Raw genomic sequence first — 22,354 nt, 5'->3', positions numbered from 1 at the left:
CTTACAACTGGTCCTAGCTACAGTGATGTTTCACTGGAAGCACCGAGATACCACCCCGATGATACTATACAACACTGGGATGAAACTTTGTCTAAGGAAGGAGTGCAGGATTTAGCGCATGGTGATTCCATTTTGTTGCATTTCACTAAGTGGGTACTGACAACTGTTACAGAGATTCAACTGAGTGTCCTGGTCAGAAAATACCGTAGGAAAAAGAACATGGCAATTGCCTCAATCACCAGTGAAAGGCTGTGATTCTAACTGGAATCGAGAAGTTAAACAGTCATCTGGCAAAGTCACATGCAAAGACAATTTTGGAATAGGGCACGTACACACACGCTCACGCACTGCTTACCCTCCATGGCTATGGTTGAGCAGAATGTGGGGGAAGGTTAAAGAAATTTACCAAAAGAAGGGAAAAAAGAAAAACAATATTAATAAAACTCAGCAGGAAAAAAACTGAACCAAAACCAAAACATGTGTAGCAATAAGAGACCAGTTAAAAAGCCTGCAACAAAAATGCATCCTCAACAGTACCGGCAATCATTCATGTTAGCTCTTGGTCCATTTGTTACGGAAGCACCGTGTGCTGACGCCCGGCTGTGCACCCGCGTAGGAAGTGGAAGTATTTGCCATGCACCCATGCTTACTTTTTTACTGAACACATGGGGAAGAGATCATGCAAAGCTTGACAGGAGCAAGCCAGCCTGGCGAGCAGCAAAGTGGTGAATGGAGTAGAGGGCCTCTGCAACGGTGGGAAACAGTATGTCCTGTGCAACCCCGGTCCCTTTACACAACCAATCGATTTAAGAAAATGTTGTATTCATCTTTCTGAAACTTTTTTTTTCCTTTAGACAAGTCACAATGGGAAATACATGGTCATCTAACCGTGCAGCTCCTGTTCGCGATGACTGATCACAGTCGTGGTTAACAACTACCAAGAACCCATTCTAGATGGATTATACCCAACCCACCTAATTCCTACAGCCAGGCCCTGACATTTCAAGAGTACGGACATCTGCGTTTCTTAGCACTCGATTTTTTTTGTTTATACCCAACATCAACACTATTGCTCTGCAGACTACGAAGTCAGGAGTTTCTTTGTGTGGCCTGGCTGACTTTGCCTCAGCAGGCACCACAAACCCCCGTATTTCCCGGTGCATGTCCCCAAGGTTCCTGAGGGCAAGCAGGTCAAATCTTCTTACTTGAATTTGTATTCTGCAGAAAAGGGAGACTGAAATGGGAGTCTGAAATGGGTGTACAGAAAAGGGAGTCTGAAATGAACCCCAGAAGCATCTTCAGTTTAGGACTGCCGACATTAGGAAAGCTATACACGATTAGAAAAATAATGGGCTGTTTTCCTGAAGGGGCATGAAACAATCCAATTTCAAGAAACTCTCGACAGAAAAAACAAAATCAGCCTTTCTTTTATACTGAAGAAGCTATTTAGTACACGAATCTTGTTCACGTGTTATTACTGACGACTGTGGCTGCTCAGGTTGGTTTGTTGTCAAAAGGATGTATTTCAGAAAACATTTTTCATGTTCCAGTATCAGCATTTAGAAAGGAAATTTTAGAGAAGCCAAGTTTAGTAACACATCTGTTACTGCTTTTTGACATTTTCTGAGGCTTGGCAGCTTCAAAAGCACTGGCATCAGTTTATAATAAATAATCCTGCTCAAATTCGCCACTGCTGCCTATTCCCGTTAATTCTTAAATATTCCAATAATCTCAGAACAAGAGAGCAAGAGCGAGACAGGCAGGCAGTGGCTGAGATCGATTTGTGCTAAACTTATTGCTTTGATGGCAAGTTTTGAATTTCATGGTCGGACAAACTGGATTTTTTCTGTATTTTCTCAAACCACCTAAAATAGATGTCGCTTATCGCAATAGCTGTGTCTACCACAACATGGATTCCCGTTCTTTACTACAGGCTTGGCAGGGCGTAGATGAGCAGGAGGTTCTCCTTCCGTGAGGAGCTGTACTGTCAGCACCAGCCGTTGTGTTACAGTAGGGATTGCCCCGGTGTATTTGCAGAAGCCTGTGCTCTAAAGCAGGCCCCATCTTTCTCCTCTCGGGAAATAGCTGGAGCACAAATACATCACCTCCTTGGGTGCTACTGATGGCATCGGCTGACAGAACGGGAGCAGCAGCAGGAGCGATCCTGCTTTTAATGCTCTGGTCAGCAATTCTGCCGTCAGACCGGCAGTCTTCGTGGAGGGGTATTTGTCTACCTTCAAAGGTTGTGAAATAATAAAATGGCGATGTGTACAGATCAGCTGCATTTCTGTTGGAGTATGACTGACAGAGAATTCCCAACCCCTATTACATCTTGCTGCTGGAAACTGCCAGCATCAGAAATAGCTCCACTGGTTCCCCTCGGGAGGCCCTGAGGTCACTCAGGTTTCTATTTCCTGAAGATTAGAAAGGTAACGGAGTCCCAAAGGCAGGGACCAACACCTAGAGGCACGATTTTAAAAGTGACTGACATACTGAGGAGCAGTTCCATTGACACCAACTCTAACAGGGGACGGGACGCCGTGTTTCACAGCGCCCCGCAGCATCTCTCTGCTGGAAAACAGTAAAGTTTCAATTTTGGCTTTATTGCCTATTTACTGGAGGTGAAACAACACATTAGAAAGTATCTCAACCACAGGTCAGACAGCCCATTTCCCCTCTTCCCTTGCTCCCCAGAGCTAGCAGGGTTTTAGGAGCCCTGGTGCTGCAGGAAGAGCTTTTTGGAGCACCACAGTTCAGACGTCTCACTTCTCTGAGTAATGGGGAACCCTGGGTGTGCTCCTTCCTGCTTAACAAAGCTGCTGAGCCGGGAGGCTGAGTCCATACGGGAGATCTCATACGCTCTCCAAGCTAGGAATAAGCTCACCTGAGAAAGGTTCTAGGTGAGGAACATGCTGAATCACAGTAATGGAGGATATGAGCCTACCAGTTAACTCCCCACTTCCCTGGAGAGCTGCCAGTGCACGTTTGCCCCATGACAACGTTTACTTGGGAAGTTTAGTCGCTTTTGCTTTCCACGGTCTCTACTCCAGGAACAGCAAACTATCTCAGAGTGGTAATGTTTAATTGTCTGAAGCGTGTTTCGTGTGACACTGAGCAACGTACCTTCACGCCTTCGTTGTAGCTGTCCACAGGGCTGTTCAGGCTTGCAAGGCTGCCCAAATGGCTGGGGGCTCCAGGGCGGGGAGGTTTCTTTGGCGGAGCTGCGTGATCTGGTTAACAAAACAATTTGCATTTTAGAGGATCAACTTATCAGACGTACCTGCGTAATTTTGGTCTGTCAACACTACAAAGGCTACACATGCTTCACTCTACTAGCAGATGAGATGTCATCTTAATGTGACTTACAGTAAATCTGCTGTTTTTAAGAGCTACACTTTAATCTGTATTTCTACTGAAGAAATGCAGACAGAAAACGTTGTGGAATTCATCAAGTTTTCCTGCGATTATGAGAACATGGCTGTTCTACTAAGACACTTTGAAAATCCCTTCGTGGGGCAATTGCTACTCATCTCAGTACACCTACCCCACACCTGAGAGGTACTCACCCCTTCGTACCGCAGCTGAGGGCCGCGCACGCTGCGTGTGTCTGGGAAAATGGGACTTCTTCACGGCAGAAACCCTGGGTGTGACTCACTTTGAGAAACCTAAATTTAGGTGCCTACTTTTGCTTTACATGTCTGAACTTCACACACGGTGAAGTCCTACGCAGTGACTCAGCTTCCTCCAGATACTTCCCGCCTGTCGATGAAACACTTTTTTGGCTTTGCTGACTACAGCTCTGGGGACGGCAAGGGGAATTTAAACACGTAGTGCACCGAAACACCTATGTGGAGTTATCTGGAATTGAATCCACCCTTTGTATGAAAAGACTGGCAAAAATCTTTGTTTGCTACTGCTGCTAGAAGACTTGTAATCAAGGATTCAAGACGACAGTATATGAATTTACTGCTTACCTGGTTTACCCACAGGCTGATATATGTGCTGGTTACCAGCCTATAAAATAAAACATACGTTTAGACTAGTTATTACAGTGCTCACAACCTTCATCAGCACAATCTCAAACACTGAGAGTAGCCAGTTATCAGCACATTTCCCAACAGTTAAAAATACATCCCTATTCACCATCACTAGCTAAGCTCCTAACTACAGCTATATTATTTATACAGTAAGAAAACAATTTTCTTTTATTTTGCATCGCTCGCAACAGCCCTGGCCTCTACATTACAGTTTATCCTTCATTATTAATCAAATGTGGTGGTATATTCACAATCATTTTTAGTCTGTATTCAGAGATCAAACTGTAGAAGTCACAGTGGTGAGGAAGAAACAGCGGTGCAACAACTAATTAGAAGACTACGGCATTTCTGCACTGCTGAATGGTTTCCATAATGGCAACAGATTTCTAAGCTGGTTTACTTTTTGATTTTGTTGCAAAGCTCTTGTGAAGGTCAATTTGCTTCTTCATCTGCAAGTATTTAATAACAGATTGAAGTGACTTTCCTTGGTAATTATATTTATACAACTTTCATGCCAACCTCCGTCGCTGAGGCGAGCAGCTCCGGTGCCGGCACGGAGGGCTCTAGAGCGGAGGGGGCTTTCCTGAACTGGGGAAACCTCAGGGGAGTGGAGAGACCCACCAGGAGCCTGCGGCTTGTGTGAGAGCGGCTGAGGAGAGATGGGCAGGGCCAGGAGCGACAGCGGCCAAGACCCCCTCAAACGTATAAAAGAAGCCCCCGGGGAGCGCTAGCGACCAGGGCAGGCAAACAGGGTGCGGTGCAGTGTGGCAATTTGCACGGAAGGGCGCTGTAGCTCTGCCGCCTCGACCAGGGAGCAATGGTCTCCACCCGGCAGAAGGCCACGGCCTCCCTAAGCTCTGCACCCACCACGACTGACGCAGCTGCCCAGACAGAGCTCCGGTGGGAACACGCTGCCGCCCAGGTGCCAGGCTGCAGGCTGTGCCCTGCTCCTATGCCAGTACGGGACTCGCCAGAGGTGAGTAGGCTGAGGAGCATCAGGGAGAGCAAGAGAGAGAGAGAGACTACTGGAACCGCACCCTGCCTCCCCGGGACAGACCTGTCAGGCAGACAGGACCCATGATACGGAGGACTCCCTATCCTCTCTCCGCCTGGCTGAACACAGTGACTCAAGGGATGGGGGCAATGGCGACAAGCTCCTGCCTGGCGCAGCAGGCGCGTGTCCTCCGTGACTGCTCCGCCTTCCCAGGTGCCCGTGCATAACAGGTATGAGGCTTTGCACGTGGAACTGAACAATAACGAGGACGATGGTTCATCTAGCTTGGAGGTGTCGCCGAGGTTAAGTCGGCCTACGCCCTGCATCAAAACCACTTCCATAAGGAAAAAAAAGATGGGTCATTGCCATAGGGGACTCCCTTCTGCGGGGAACAGAAGGCCCAATGTGCAGACTGGACCCGGGTTAAAGATGTGACGAGAAAACTTCCTACCCTGGTACGGCCCTCGGATTATTATCCATTACTGATTTTTCAGGTAGGCAGCGATGAAGTTGCAACAAGTCCAAGGGCAATCAAGAGAGACTTCAGGGCCTTGGGACAACTGGTTAAGGGCTCAGGAGCTCAAGAAGTGTTCTCCTCTGTCCTTCCAGTCACAGGGAATGATGAGGGATGACACAGGAAGAGCCAGCAGATCAATACCTGGCTCTGAGCCTGGTGTCACCAGCAGAATTTGGGGGTTTTTGATCATGGGTTGATCTACATGACACCAGGCCTGCTGGCAACAGACAGGGTACGCCTGTCTTAAAGGGGGAAAAGGATCTTTGTGCAGGAGTTAGCAGGGCTCATGGAAAGAGCTTTAAACTAGATTTCAAGGGGGAAGGGATAAAACCAGGCTTGCTAGAGATAAGCCTGGGCGCGGCACGCCAATGTTTGAGGGACGGCGTGCTAGCGAGGTCCTTCAGTCTGGTCTACGATGTGCTGAGTACACTGGAGCACACTTGAAGTGTCCCTGCACTAATGCACGCTGCATGAGGAATAAACAAGAGGAGCTAGAAGCTTTGGCCCAGTCCCAGAGCTACGACGAGTGGCACAAGCGAAACCTGGTGGGATGAGTCCTGTGGCTGGGGTGCCGCGATGGATGGTTCTAGGCTCTTCAGGAGGGACAGGCAGGGCAGGCGAGGCGGGGGTGGCCCTATATGTAAGGGAGGGGTTGGACTGCATGGCGCTTGCAGCTGGCGAGGACACGGTTGAGAGCCTCCGGGTAAGGATGAAGGGGAAAGCAAATAAAGGGGATGTTGTCGTGGCAGTCTGCTCAGCCAGCTGTGAGACCTCCCAGCCAGCCAGGATGAAGACACCAATGAATTATTCTACAAGGAATTAAGGGATATCTCTACATCAACTGCCCTTGTCCTTACGGGTGATTTTAACTTCCCAGATGTCAACTGGGAATATCATACAGTGGACAGACACAAAAACGTCCAAGATATTTCTGAAGCATGTTGCAGATAACTTCAGTTGAATTTCAGTAAATTCAGTAGTTGAATTTCAAATTGCTGGTGATAGGAGAAAAACTGCCAGCAAAACTTCGACCCTGTGTATGGGGAGAGCAGCCGTTGGGCTGCTGAAGGAGCTAGTTAGTAAGGTCTCCTGGGAATCTGCTTTTGAAGGTATTGGGATCCATGAACGCCGGACCCATCTCTTAAGACCACAGGAGCAGGCAATTCCAAAGTGTGGGAATTCAGGCAAGCGGGGCAGAAGGCCGGTTTGGTTGAGCAGGGATCTTCTTCTAGAACACAGGCAGAAAAGGAAAGCGTATGGACACTGGAAGCAAGGACAGCTGACGTGGGAGAACTACACAGACACTGTTCGCCACTGTAGGGAGAAAATACATGCGGCCAAAGCTCAATTAGAGTTCAAGCTGGCCGGCACTGTGAAGGACAACAAAAAGGACTTTTTAAAATATGTTAACAGCAAAAGGAGGATCAGAGAAAACATTGGTCTGTTGCTTGATGAGGTCAGTCACCTCAAAAAATGCAACGTAGACAAAGCAGAGACGTTTAATGCCTTCTTCGCTTCTGTCTTTAATACTGATGATGGGCCCAGGGACCCCCAGAGCCCTGTGTTGGAAAACCGTGACTGGGGGGATGATAAACTCCCAGCCAGCTCTGAACTTGTTCCAAGACTTGCTGCTCCAGCTGGATGCACATAAGTCTATGGGGCCTGATGGGATTCATCCCAGGGTACTGAAAGAGCTGGCTGATGTTATCGTGGGACCTCTCTCCATTATTTTTCAACAGTCTTGGGAGTCTGGAGAGGTCCCAGTTGACTGGAAGCTGGCAAATATTATCCCTATTTTCAAGAAGAGTAAGAAAGAAGACCCTTAATTACAGGCCTGTCAGTCTCACTTCAGTGCCTCTAAAATTATGAAAAATTATGGAGAAGGTTATTCTGGGAGTTATTGAAAAACACTTGGGAGACAATGCAGTCATTGGTCACAACCAGCATGGGTTCACAAAGGGAAAGTCCTGCTTAACCAACTTAATTTCCTTTTATGACAAGGTCACCCATCTAGTTGACCAAGGGAAGCCAGCAGACGTGGTGGTTTTGGATTTTAGCAAAGCCTTGGATAGCCTCTCTCACAGTATCCTTCCAGACAAAGTGTCCAGCACACAGCTAGACAAGTCCATAATACGATGGGCAAGCAATTGGCTGACGGGTTGGGCTCAAAGAGTTCTAGTAAATGGGGTTACATCAGGCTGTGGACTCCCTTGAGGGTAGAGAGGCCTTACAGAGAGATCTGGATAGACTAGAGAGCTGGGCAATCACCAACCATATGAAATGTAATGAGAGCAAGTGCAGCATTCTGCACCTGGGACAGGGTAATCCTGGTTACGCATAAAAATTGGGGGATGAGAGGCTGGAGAGCAGCCCCATGGAAAGAGATTTGGGGGTTTGGGTTGATGGCAAGTTGAATATGAGTCAACAGTGTGCCCTGGCAGCCAAAAGGGCCAACCACGTCCTGGGTGTGCATCAAGCACAGCATAGCCAGCCGGTCGAGGGAGGTGATTGTCCCACTCTGCACTGCACTGGTGCAGCCCCACCTCGAGTACTGTGTGCAGTTTTGGGCACCTCAATATAAGAAGGACATCAAACTATTAGAGTGTGTCCAGAGGAGGGCAACCAAGATGGTGAAAGGCCTCAAGGGCAAGACTTATTGAGGAGTGGCTGAGGTTGCTTGGTTTGTTCAGCTTGGAGCAGAGAAGGCGGAGGTGTTGATCTCCTCTCTCTGGTGACCAACAATAGGACATGAGAAAATGGAATGAAGCTGCATCAGTAAAACACTGAAGGCAGTTAGAATTTAATAGGTCTAGGACTGAAATGTCTGAAAAAGTCATTTATTTATAAAACAAAGACCATTTTCTGCAAAGTCAGAATACTTCTTTGCGTCAGACCTAAGGAAGCTGCTTTTTCAACACTCTGAAGATGACATTCAGACTGCTTAGGATTCACTTTTAATGGTATGAAAACTCAGTACTTGCTTCAATTCATCTTCAGCTCTGGATAATGCTATCACAAATCACCATCTAAAAATGTTAATTAACTTTCTTTTCTGACCTCTTAAGCAACTGTTTTTGAATCTCTCACATTCTCTATTTTCAGAAACACACCCAGGTAACAGGGACAATAGCAGTACACTTACTATTCCTTAGCTTCTAACTCCACCATCACCTCATTTCAGTGCCAGACGACTGTGAGAATACCAAGCAGCTTGCCCAACAGCACGCAGAAAGTCTGCAGGAGATCCTCCGAACTGAACCGAGAAGCTCATGCCTTGCAACCAACTCATTAACAAACTCAAAGGATACTCATGATTGTAGTTCAGCATTTACTCAAAGCTTCAGCCTGGCATTTTTAGAAATTAATGTTATGGTTTTAGAATTACGGAGAGATCTGACAAGGGCTCCTATGGCTAAGGTTGCCTAGTACTTCATGAGGCCTGCTTTCAGCTGCTCAAAAATTTTTCAAATCTTAACTGTATGAAATGAAAATTCCCACACTAACTCTACTTCAAGCTCGCTTCTATCAGTTTGCTATGGAAAACCGTGTCAAGAAGCACAACTTCCAGAAAGCAAGGTCACATAAAAATGTATTGCACAGGGAGAAATCTGAAGTTCTTCAAAGTTTCGTAGATGATATTCTATCAACTTAATACTTTAGAGGAGAAACGTGATGGCTAGAAATAAAGGAGCGTATTCACCCTGCCTACTCCAAGCCTGTAACTATAGACTTGAAAAAATCAAATTTCACTTTCAGGAGCCAGGAATATTCAGATCCAAAGCTCTGAAATTCTTCTGCTGTCACCACGAAGCTCTAAAACGCACTGGCCGATCATCTCACTGTCATACAGCTGCCCTCTCTAGTTAGAAAAAACATCTGCTCTCTGCCAGCGCCATCAGTCATGTCGTTAACTTTGATTTTTGTTGTTAACCTAACTATTTCAAATCTGATAACCCCGGGGGGAAAGAAAGGGGGGAAGAGAGGAAGGAGCGTACAATTCCACTATAACAATTCTGCATTTTGACTTCCAGAAAAATTGCATATTCAAAGTATGTGTCAAAAGAATGTACACAAAGTTACACAGCCACATGTTCATCAGTTAGGAGCTACTAAAATGAGGGTGATAACTTTTCGTTTGTACCACCACATCCAAGAACAGAATCACATATTGCTCCTTCTCTCTCCCAGCGTCCCTGAACTGCGCAGCTGCCGCTGCCCTGAGCAGGAATCAGAGCTGCTGTGCCTTCTGCTCCCGTCCCAACCACGATGACGACTACTCAAATAAAAAGTGACTTTGTGGGGAAGACGTAAATCACACCTCAGTGAACTGGATTCTGTCCTCACCACTGTCACAGAAATCTCTGTGTTACACTGGACTTTAATCGCAGTTCTCCTAGAAATGACTACTACCTACTTCTCATTCTCTAGATGAGAAACTGAGATTGACTCTCAGAAGAATTAGACATTTCCCACTGCAAATGAAGTCAGAGTTATGTTCTGAATGCATGAAGAACTATAAAAATGCAAAATCAAATTCTGGAATGTAGTTATCACAAATTAGAGTCTCTTTTAAAACTCGTTTTGTCAATGATCACTAAGTGTTTTCTTCACACGCTTTCAAATGGGGTGTGAAATTGTACTGCCTCGTCTGGGAAGGCAGGACTTCCCCTACAAGCAGTTTGGGAGCTGGGTGTTGTATTTTTTAATTCTAACCCCAGGCAGTCACGCTGAAATCAAGCAGCGGTCAGAGAAAACAGCTGGCTGCAAGAAGCTGTACTTTAAACCCATTGCCACTGACGGCCACCTGAATTAAACCTCTGACATGACTTCCAAATCTCCAGGCTATCTCAAAGCATCTTCATGAGTAGCACAAAATGCAGCGATACTTTACTTGCTCTTAGATAAAGATGCAACAATAGCAAAGACATAACAATAACTAAGTCTTCTCCAATTTCATGGAAAAAACCTTGGCAGCTTCCAGACCTGAATGTCTCCAGAGACCATGCTGCAGCGTGTCATTGATACACTCACTCATGATTGTACTTTGGCTGCAAATTGCAGGAAGAGTCCCTAAATTCCTAGGTAGTGAAGAAATACTGAAGCCAAACTAGGAGTTTACAATTAATTGCATTCCAAATGAACTAGGAACATGAATTTAAAACACTAACTATTTTAAAGGTGATCCCTGGGGACAAACAGTAGACGAAGCATCAGGTTTCTATCATTAACAGTCCCTGGCCTAAGCCCTCCTTCGATCAGTATGATTCAGAGATTCCAATGGCAATTAAACAATTGGAGAGATGTTTTTAGTTAGACCGGAGTTAAGCCAGTAAGAAAGAACACCACAGCTGCAGCTGTTGTCTGGCAATAAATGAGTGGCTATGGGGTTTACTCCATTTGTTTCATAGCGGATCATTTACCCCAAGCAGATTTCTGGGTAATACAACAGTAACATTTACATTCCTTGTAAGAAAACTCTTCAGATATTTAAACAACTGCAGAAGTTATTTTAATCCTGCTTCCTGTTGACAGAGCTTTCAGACAACTATCCACATTTTAAAATAAAAGGCCCAATTATACAGCACATGAACATTAAAAAATTATTGCAACATATTTTGGGGAAACATTTTAGTATTTGTTACAACAGCAGCACCAAGGGGGGACACACGACCGAACCCAAACCTCAAATCCCCCAAACTGCTGCATGAACAAGTTTGCCACGGCTGCTGTTCCCACAGAAGCTGAGCCTCTTGGAAAGTTGTAGAACCATGTAATAATAGCGGAAACATTTAGCAAAAACTTTAAATCATCTCCCATAATCGAGACAGCGTACAACACGTTCCACCAGGAAACCGGAGAAGGAGTTGGGAGATGAAAAGATCCCACACATACTTACTGGGCCCTGGAGACCTCCATCCTCTCGGTCGATGCTGCCTCTGGAGAGCCGCACATCGGGTTTCTAAAACAAAAATTTAAAAATTCATTCTGTACTCTGCTTGCCGATTCACGCGAGCTAGGCTTAAAATCGTTTTAAGACAGGAAAACATTGTTAAAAATTTACACTGACAAATACAGATGTCATTTCATTCCAGTCTCTACACCCCCGCCGCTGCGACTACGCACTTCTGCAACTACAGCTACTGAATTCCTGGCAGCCCTCTCGACTGCTTCTCAACCGCCCGTTCTCAGCGCACGTGTAAAAATGCTTGTTATAAATATTGATAGTACCGTTTCCCTAACACAACATTGGAAAACCTGCATTTTAATTTCCTCAAAGGCAGCAAAAGGTGGCTTTAAAAAAAAAAAAAGTCGTTTGCTTCCCAACAGCGAAATTTCAACCGCGGGATGAGAAACGCTGCGCATTAATTCCCGCTTCCTGCCTGAGGACGGCTTATATGTACTTGGCTCCCTCTCCAAGCCTGCAAATGGGGCCAATTACTGCAGCTCCTTAAACGCCGCATTTGGATACAGAAAGCTAATAAAGACATCCAGATGCACTATTCTCCTGATACAAGCAACAAACAAATGAATTTCTATTTTATATGTTGTAAGCGATACAAGAACTCCGGGCTTGGTTGTTTTAAAAAGTAAAAATAAGACTGGCCCCATTTTTTCGCGCAGAAACCGGTCATTCTTCTCACCTCCCCAGCAAATCTAGGTGTTATAGTTATTCTTTGAGCACAACATTAAGCACAGGGAAAGACAAAGAAAGTGCCGATGTGAAACAAAGGTTAACGCTGATCGGAAGATATACATTCAGCAAAATGAGAGCGCTTTTCTAGTGCGCTAATTCTGGCACACAACACCAAAGAAAGAGGATTTCTGTGACTCTTCAATTCACTATCCTATGAGAGTCAGAGCTCCTTCTCTTCAGAAAATGGATAAAATGCACATCTGCATCACTGTAAATACAACTTATTTCATATATCTGTATGGATATATACATAAAATGGACACACAGAGAATAAGAATGAAAATTTTTTATTTAGAGAAATGCAAGCATGTGAATGTTGACTGTAACTAAACTGACCCCAGGAACAGAATCGTGTTCTTTCAGGGTCACTTTTGGGGGACAAACACATCCATTACTTGTTTAAAGCTATTCCAGATCCTTTTCCTTCTTTCTTTCTAAAAGCACTAAAGAATAATTCCAACTCGCATATCCTGCTAAATGACCCTAAAAAGCCAGCAGGGCAAACGAACTTGCAAAGATAGGCTAGTATCGATCTGATCATTAAAAGCACTCCAGTTGTGCTGGCAGTCTGTCAGAAGGGCTTATATTTTGGATTTTCATTCAGTCTTCCGCAGACTGAGGCACTGCCAGAGGCGCAGCTAGAGACAGTCGCTGCCTGAAAGAACTTGCCGATTAAAAATAGACAAATCATACCAGACAGGGAAATATTTAACCCCACCTTAAACGTGAAGAACTGAAGCAGACACAAGCAAGCGATTTCCCAATGTTTCTCCAGGAATTTGTGACAATTTTTATGATGAAAGCTACCATTGACAAATCCCCAGTTTATTTCCCTCATTATGATGAAGGAATTTTTTCTGATTAAAGTCTCATTTGATATGGGTATGTTAGACACTTCATTAGATATCTAAAGTAAGCCGTGATTCTCATTCTATTTTTAAGCTAAAGCAAATAGCTATCCTTGTTTATCTAAGCATACAACTAACTACATTTCTATTACACTGATGTTCAATTTGCCTTGACCAGACTCCAAAGATAATTGAATAGTGAGCATTTTTAAAGATTCAGAAGCACAAAAATACACACTAGTTCACGTAACAGATTTTTTTCTAGTATTATAAGAAAAAGATAAATTAAGAGACATAATATCCATCTCCTCCCCCCCTTGTCTTCCTAACAACGTCCTCGCTTTCAGCATCTAAACTCACTAAATGCCCAATTCTACAACTTCACGTCACAGCAACAACCCAATTACCCAGGTCACCACCAGCAGCAAACGAGCAGCAGATGAGCGGACTTCAGGACCCCCTGTACCTGAACGGTATACAAACACCCAGCTACGGTCTAAGAATCGTTTCACAAAAAGGTTGTAAATACACATAAAATATTACTGAAATGAGTATTATCAAATTGACAAACACTTGCTTCTCACATTGCCAACAAAAATACCGAGGCCTGTTGACTGCCCCCATGCAAGCGAAGCCATGGAAGGCAGTGATGTTGCCTCCAAGAACCTGATCTGAAAATGAAGATACCAAGTGCCAACGGGTAATGGCAAACCAGAGAATCATAGAATCACAGAATCGTCAAGGTTGGAAAAGACCCTTAAGATCATCGAGTCCAACCGTTAACCTATCACTGCCAAGTCCATCACTATACCATGTCCTCGAGCACCGTATCTATCCGTCCTTTAAATACCTCCAGGGATGGAGACTCAGCCACTTCCCTGGGCAGCCTCTTCCAATGCTTGACCACTCTCTCGGTGAAGAAGTTTTCCCTAATATCCAACCTAAACCTCCCCTGGCGCAGCTTGAGGCCGTTTCCTCTCGTCCTATCGCTTGTTACTTGGGAGAAGAGACCGACCCCCACCTCGCTACAACCTCCTTTCAGGCAGTTGTAGAGAGCGATAAGGTCTCCCCTCAGCCTCCTCTTCTCCAGGCTGAACAACCCCAGCTCCCTCAGCCGCTCCTCATAAGACTTGTGCTCCAGACCCTAGAGGGTCCACAACCAGTCTGTGCAGCTGCAAAACCCACCTGCATCTCAGCGATCTGCATATTTACATCTTAGAAATAAGGACTGAAAACCTTTAGTGGTACGTAAACGTAAGCCCTTTCAACTTCTCCAAACATTTTCTTCCCTCTGTCCCATCAAAACTCGGATAGTTAGGAACACAAGGAACAACAGAGAAATATTCAACACACTTTTGTGTCCAATGACTAAGAAGAGGCCCAATTATATTTCTAGTGACTTGACTGTGTTCTAATAAATCTAATAACTCCCAATTTAGTAAAGATATTCTGATTTATTCATTTGTGCAGCTATGGAAATATCAAAAGACAAACTATTTTACAGTAGAGGTGATATCCAAGATCAAACTCCCACTGTATTTTTAAATATTATTTAAAGTCTTATTTGTAGAACTTTAGAAATTGTAGAAGCAGTTCTTATGCTTCTACAGTGGTAAGAGCTTTAGTTTTAGCCCCTCACGCTGGCATTGCATAGCAATGCATCACAGAATTTTTAATACTGAGATCCTTCAGATGTTTTAATGCGACATTCTCTAGGTCAAAAATAAGCCTCAACCAAAACTGCCCTGTTCTGTACTTTACACACCATTTTACAGCCCCAAAGCACGCCCTTCTATCTTTCCAGTCCCTGCTGTGGCCCTATACCTCCATGGCAGCCCTCTCGAAAACCGCAGAGACTCCTCCAAATGGTTCTCCTGTCCTGGTACTGGGCGAACCATTAGATGTACTGGGCGAACCATTAGATGTACTGGGCGAACCATTAGATGTGCAGAACTTCTTGGCTGGAGACAAAACGATCCTTTCCGAGAGGCAGCTAAAGGGGCTGGAAAGCGGGTGGTGGGTGCTGAGGTGCTCAGCGTGCGTGCGCTTATGGAGAACATTTCTGGCACTTGCTGGAGCACAACTGTGTTGAGGGTGTACATACAACAGGGAGATGAGCTGGAGGGGGAAAACCCTCAAGACGTCCACTTGGTTGTGAAGCCCCCAACTAGCTAGTAAGAGTGTATAGCTACAAAGGCCCTGCTTAACACTCTTGTGCAGTATAAGTGTTTCAGAAAATGAAGCCTTTGCGAAATTGGAGATTTAGGATTTCAGCTTTACCTGAAAAAGTTGTCACTTTGAGTATATTTTTCAAGCTTTGAAGCTAAACAGTGACCGACTGCGATGACAAATCATCTGCAAATGTGTTTCATACTCATAGTATGGTGGGACTTCTCAAGCATACAAACCGTAGCGCTCTGAAATTTTTTTCTGGTGAAAGTGCCAACTGTACTAAACTAAAATGCAAGTTTAAGCAAAGCCTTTTCTACTTACTATTATATCCATTACAGACACGTTGTTATGAAAATGTTGCAGAAAATAAAAATCTTTCAAAAGTAAATGGATTTTTTTCTAATAAATAGTTTACAATCTGAAATCTTTGGAAACGTCAAGAGGACTGTTCAGACAGGATGCATATGTTGACAAACTGGAACATTATCTGCTTTATTTCCAGTATTTCTGGCTACTCACTAATAAAAGAACATGTAAGTCTTGGCATTCTCAGGACATGCCAAATTGTAATGTCTTGGTGGGATTTTCTCAGGCTAAAAATTAAAATCTTATTTTAGCAACAGTTCACATCAATTATATTTGAATTGCAGTTCTCAGTGTCAAAATAGGACAAAACCACAACTATGTGGGAATTTCAGAAAAAAAACCAAAACCAAACATGATAAGGAAACTATGCGAGTTATTTCTTCTTAGCCTATCACAGGAAAGGACAATAAATTTCTTAGCACAACACTGCTCCATCTGCTGAGGAGATACAAAAAGGCACGTACATATATATCTTTATTTTATATGATTAAAAACAATGCCACATAACATCAATACCACCACAAAGAAAGGTTCAAACTGGAAACTAAATATAAACGAGGAAGCAGGTAACTAAACAGGCCCAAAAGAAGAAAAGCGTTCTGCAAAATGTTCAGAGATAGTTAGCGACAGTGCCAAAAGTTACAGCATAAAAATCACTAACTTTACTATACTGCTGAACTTGAAAGGTCACCTTGAAAAGACACAGAAAGACGCAGTTTCTTTCCCACAACTTCTGCGAAGCAAACTACCTAGCTACCGGTTCAGTTGGCTCTCTCATGGCATCATCACCACCACTGGTTTCCTATCCGTGGTTACAGGTGATTCTCCTTTTGGGTCAAACTTCGTACTAAAAGAGAGAAGGTATACTCTCTCTCCTAGAACCAATTACAAAAAAATCGAATATCAGGATAGTTTTTGGCAGTTCTAAACTTTTGTCAAAACCCACAAATAAAAGCATCCTCGGGGGCCTTTAAAAATTATTTTAACTCAATGAATTAATTGATTTGCCTTTAAATTAATTCTACACACAGGAAGTCAGGGCTGGAAGATGAACACACACATACTGTGGCCCGAACGGAGTCATTTGATCCTTCTGGGCTGATTTTCTGTGTGCGCAAATACTGTAAAGCAAAGCCAGCATGCTGGACCTAAGTGCAAGTATCGCAGCATGCGTGCCAGACTGCAGGGTCATGGGCCAAGTCTTTTAGTTACAGCGAGCTGCAAGTGCCAGCAATAGAGAGGCCATTCGCGATTGTGGAGCCCTGCTTTGGGGGATGGAGGTTGTTTGTTCAGCTTCTATATGCTGTGCATTATGTACAACTAAAACCTTGATTAATCTTCATCAATTTTATTTTTTTGGGGGATGGAAATACCCATATGATCAAAAAACAACTCAGGAGAAAGGGCAGAATGAGAACTTCCTTAATTTCTTGTGAAATCAGCTTGTCTGCTGAGGTCTAAACATCACAGGATAGAAATGATGAGTGAAAAACTCAGTCCTCAGGACTGCAGCACCTAAAAAAACCTAACAGTAAGATTCCTTACCTAGAAGGCTAAACAGACATCCACTCGTTTGACGCAACGTGTTTGTGCGGCAGCCATCTCGCCCCTCCACCTGCACATGTCCTGGACAGAGACTGTCTTCTATAGTTACCTGTATCAAGCTTTCAGTGTAGGAATGCTTTATCTTCGCTTCAGCTTCCTCAAAAATAATTCAGAATTTTCGTTCCTCCTTCCTGGAGATGCTGGTATCCAAAGCAATTTTATCGAGAGCATGAAAGCCCACAAGTTTCATCAGTGTCCATTAAAGCTGCCAGACTAGTGTGCAACATCCCCTCTCTATCAGCGGGTGGGAGGGAATGTCAGTCCTGGAAAAAAAGTCCCCCAAAATCAACCTCTCCCCCAATTCTCTTCTCACCTCCCAATGGATATATTTGGTACAATTCAAAATTAAACACTTCTTTACTCTTCAGTTTTTACACAACAGATTTATTTTCATTCAGGAGCTTCCCATGAAGAGAGATCTGTTTGTTTGTTTTCTCTTTTTTTTCAGCAGAATTTCAGAATTCTGGATTCTGTTAAGGCTGCAGCTTGCAAACAAAATTTCTATCTCCTTTCAAGTATTGACTAGTCACGTTTTCTCAAAGGACCAGTTTCAGGCGAACTGCTTACACAGATAACAACCTCTCCGAAGACTGGGAAATTTCCCTTTCAATGCCACTGCAATTTAATTCTTCATCTGGGGTGTCTCTTCTAGCAAACACAACATCAGTGCTGTTTATACTTGTATTAAAATGCTTTGAGCTGTATTTTTTCCCTGTCGAAGCAGCAGTAAATTTCAAGTCATGAGCAAGTTGGTGTTGCTCTGGGGAAACAAAAATTGTACTAACAGAAACCCCACTGAGGATTTTTCTTCTCGTTGCAGTGTCTCACACATTAAATGATTCGCAGGTACTCCCCTGTGAGTCCAATTCTCCACAGTAGATGTGAGATATACTGTAGGAGCCTGAAGACTGTGTAAACAGAGCAGCTTTTGAAAGCAGCCAGTTTTAACTGAGAACGCTACACTGTAGAGTTACACAAGTTAAAAATTAAAATCTGGCTCTACTCTCTCTATTGTTCCCTGTGCTCAAAAGGAAAAATATTCTCCTGAAACCTGCCTCTAGCAGGCAAGGCAGAGTCACACTTCATCAAAACAATTTTATCAAAATCTAAAGGTTAGTGCAGAAAGGCGTTTCAAAGCAAGTGAGAGACACGACATCAATTTAAAAAAAAATAAGTTCCTTCTCCCTGCTAAATTATCTGGAGTGAAATTAGGGAAGTCCCTTCCCCAAGAGAAGAAATGTCACTAGTCTCGCTAGAGGACACGGGGCAAGAAGCGTGTGCGTGTAGTGTATGGATTATTGCTGCACTGGACCTGTGCTTGGACTGTCACGTATGAACTGTGGATATCCTTCAGGAGGTGTGCAAGGCCTCCAACAGTGACTCCCCACAGTGACTTTTCTACCGTCTTGATTTCTTCAGGGCTAAGCCTAGAAAAGCACATTCCTTTTCCAAGAAACACCCATCTATAAACTGAAGATTCCTCTGACATACATCCTGCTACGGGTTCAAATATACCCTGTGGCTACCATTAGCTTGTTTAGCTTTTGACGCAGGGTGTACATCTGTAACAGGCATTCAAGTATAAACCCCAAAGTCTGTATAGTCAAAATGTTAGTGCGGAAAGAAAAAGAACTGAAGTCTCTTACGGATTCCAATTCCCCATTTTGGCCATGTAAGTTCACGCTTACTTCCACTCAAACTTTCTCTGATTTTTGCCTTTTTAACCCTCTAAGGGTTTACATCAACCAAATCCAGCTCTGGCAAAGCTGCAGAGCTCTATAGCTGCTCACAGGTTCATCAGAGCTAGTTCTCCTTTGAGAAGGGGGTGGCAACAGAGATGGCGTCTCTTTGCAATAAAAACTAACACATAATGAAAACACAGTCATTTTTTTCCAAACATATGCTAAGACCATATTACAGATCAAAAGAAAAATCAAAGTCCCTCCTCAAACAGCAATCTGAGGGACAGTAAACAGCCTAATAGTCCAGAGGCTGAATCAAAGCAGAATAACAAACGCTACAAATAACTGTCATCTATTCTGCAGAAAGGGTCAGAAAGGTCAGAAAGTTCAGAAAGTTTTCTGCAGAAAGTTCCCACACAATCTAGTGCCACCACCTGACATCACAATGCCTCATTCTCAGTAAATACATTAATTCCTCAAAAAGTTCTTGACAATCTTGAAATTTTAACCCCCAATGGATCAATTTGACCTCCTGGGCTTGCGAAAGTCATGAGCAACTGGTGCCACTCAAGACTGGAAAAGCTAATGCCTAAATTAGGGAAGAAATTTTCCTTTCCCCTCCCTCTCTTCAGCTCATAATAAATTGGACAAAGCCATCTGGGTACAGTGGTTTCTTTACGGTCATCCAATGGCAAACCGCAAACTCCCAAGTGCACTTAGAAGGAAACCGGCCAAGAGCAAACTTCAACATCCTCTAATCAAAAGTAACATCTTAACTCTGGCACAATCTGGATTTTGGCTAGAGCATGTGCTGGACACAGGGGCATCTATAAGCAGCTCTCAAGAGCTAGTAGAGATTTATGCTACCTTGGTTGTCTTCACAGCCATCAGCTGTTCTGAACAGTTCTGTATACCATACATAACTAAACCCCTGAGAGACTAAGACAATTCAATTGGCAAGCAATAAGGTCTTGGTAACATCATCTACGTACAAGATCTGCTCTCCATTCCCGCCCACTGGCTTCCTGTAGAATAAAGCATAAATTCTTATTTTCAAGGAACTCAGTGTCCTGGCTTCAAGATCCCTAAAAGACTGTTTCAAGTTCTGTGAGACAATCACAACCAGCAACTTTGGTGTCTAAAATAAAAATAATTCATCTGTACAACTAAAATTTTCCTGGAGACCAGCTCTGGACACTGCAGAGAACTCTTCCAGAAACCATAGACCATTATCATCATCTGCTTTAAACAGAGAACGTATTTATTCAAACTTACCTCCCGTAACAAACCTACGACACCTGCATTTATACAGGCATGTTTTGCGACTATGTACAACATAAAGGGATTCCAAACCAAAACACTGCTTGAAATATCCATCTCAAGGCCAAACATGCGACCGATATTTGTCACAACCCATACCACACCACTGTAAATTATCCACCTGTCAAACGAGGCCAGCATGAGCCTGTGCAGAGTCATATGCTGCTAGCATCTTCTGCTGCATCTGTAGCCATCAGTCTCAAGTAGGAGAATTTTGACACAGAACTTGAATTTTGACAACTGGGAAGCCAGAATTGAACTAAAAAATATACCCCAGAGCCACTGACAACAAGACAACATGGAACTGCAGAGAAACAGCAACAGAAGATCCCATTACCAATGCCTCTCTTCCTCCTCCTCCTGGTGATGTTCAGAGCTTTTCTCCCTCACCTCACAGAGCTCTCTCTTAAATTATTCCTTCCCACTAATGTGTCTCATTGTTACTCCAGCGCAAGACAGCTGACAACTCTTACGACACTCAGGGTTGTTAGATGGCTGATGGTCAACCCTTTTTTAGTGGTAGAGGACGCACAGATCTATCTCCTTAAGAACAAACAAGCAATCTCCAGATTGGCACAGAATTATACCCACAACTTCCCACACATAAATACTCAACTGGATAAAGTGAGACTGACTAAAAAATCCAGCTGTTCAAGGTATTTATAACACAGGACTCACTTACTAGCTGAACACTTAACTTAAAAACTGTTTCCAAACCTACATTTTTCATAGTGACTCCTATGTTCAGTAAACGCTCTCATTTCACAGAAGTGATCAGTTTTAGCAAGCTGCAATAAAAAAAGAGAAATCAGAATGAATTAAGAAGCACTATGAAACAAAGTATTACCAGGAATCGTTCCTCTTTTTCAAGCCAGCGCTGATCTTCTTCCATCTCTTGTTGTTGTCGTATCAATCTCTCCTCCATGAGATGTGTGGGTAGAACCTGGCCCATTCCTCGTATGTCCAAAGTGCCTGAATCCTACAAACAGAGTAAGTTTATTCAGTCTCACAATTTAAAATTTGTATAAACAGCTGCAAGAACTTATAGATTATAAAAGAACAGATTTTTAAAAGCCCAAATGCACAACAGCAGTCAAGCAGAGTTCCTTCAACTCCTTATAAACTGAACCAGACCATCAGAAGAAACTCTTTCCAACTATAAACATTTTATCTGCCTTGCTCCTAATCACTGGAACCAAAAAGATTTGAAAAATTCTGTTCTGTTTTTCAGTAACGTTGTCACTTCATGTATTGCACTTCATTTAAGTTGGACGACAAAAACAGATATATCAATTTCGTTTTCTTGGTCGGGAGTAATAATGTAACTATGCGGTTGTTACAAGCTGCAGGATACACTTTTTACCCAAAACAAATATGCTTTTCAGTTCTAGCTGACAGTCGCAAAGCATGTCACAAAAACATTTTTAATGAATTCTGAATAAGTTTTTATGCATGTCTTAAGCTTACAATACTGAATATAACATATCCCAATGCTGTCTGGGAATCATGAGCAAGTAGTGTACAAATTAGTATTCTTAAAGAAGCCAAGGGGAGTTTGGTAACAAACTTCACTGAGATGGTTTTAGGTAACCAAATTCCCAAGCTTTTGTGAAAACTGTGGCTGTAACTTATTATTACACACACATGCAAAGCATTCATATCCTTCTCTATAAACTGGAGAGACATGGATTTGACAGATGGATCGCTCGGTGGATAAGGAATTGGCCGGATGGACGCACTCAGAGAGTTGTGGTCAACAGCTCAACGTCCAAGTGGAGACCAGTCACAAGTGGCATTCCTCAGGGGTTGGTACTGGGACCAGCGCTGTTTAACATCTTTGTCAGCAACACGGACAGTGGGATCGAGTGCACCCTCAGCAAGTTTGCTGACGACACCAAGCTGTACAGTGCGGTCAACACGCTGGAGGGAAGGGATGTCATCCAGAGGGACCCTGGAAGGCTGGAGAGGTGGGCCCATGCAAACCTCATGAAGTTCAACGAGGCCAAGTGCAAGGTCCTGCACATGGGTTGGGGCAACCCCCAATATCAGTACAGGCTGGGAGGAGAAAGCATTGAGAGCAGCCCTGAGAAGAAGGACTTGGGGGTGTTGGTTGATGCTC

General features: G+C 43.7%; 1 protein-coding gene across 4 annotated transcripts in view; it reads right to left on the bottom strand.

The window, feature by feature from the left end:
• The window catches only part of PTK2 (protein tyrosine kinase 2), a 227,826-nt gene that overhangs the window by 3,886 nt on the left and 201,586 nt on the right, over nucleotides 1–22,354 (bottom strand). For all 4 annotated transcript variants that reach the window (XM_082317407.1, XM_082317406.1, XM_082317408.1 and 1 more), the window contains 4 exons: nucleotides 21,083–21,214; nucleotides 11,445–11,507; nucleotides 3,975–4,014; nucleotides 3,124–3,230 (listed from right to left, as the gene is read on the bottom strand). In XM_082317407.1, the coding sequence (XP_082173533.1) occupies nucleotides 3,124–3,230; nucleotides 3,975–4,014; nucleotides 11,445–11,507; nucleotides 21,083–21,214 (342 nt within the window). The remainder of the gene's footprint in view (nucleotides 1–3,123; nucleotides 3,231–3,974; nucleotides 4,015–11,444; nucleotides 11,508–21,082; nucleotides 21,215–22,354) is intronic.

The sequence above is a fragment of the Platalea leucorodia genome (assembly GCF_965183815.1).
Source record: "Platalea leucorodia genome assembly, chromosome: 1".
Classification (NCBI taxonomy): Eukaryota; Metazoa; Chordata; class Aves; order Pelecaniformes; family Threskiornithidae; genus Platalea; species Platalea leucorodia.
Note: the sequence above shows the minus strand (reverse complement) of the source record. Positions and strands in the feature narration are given on the sequence as shown.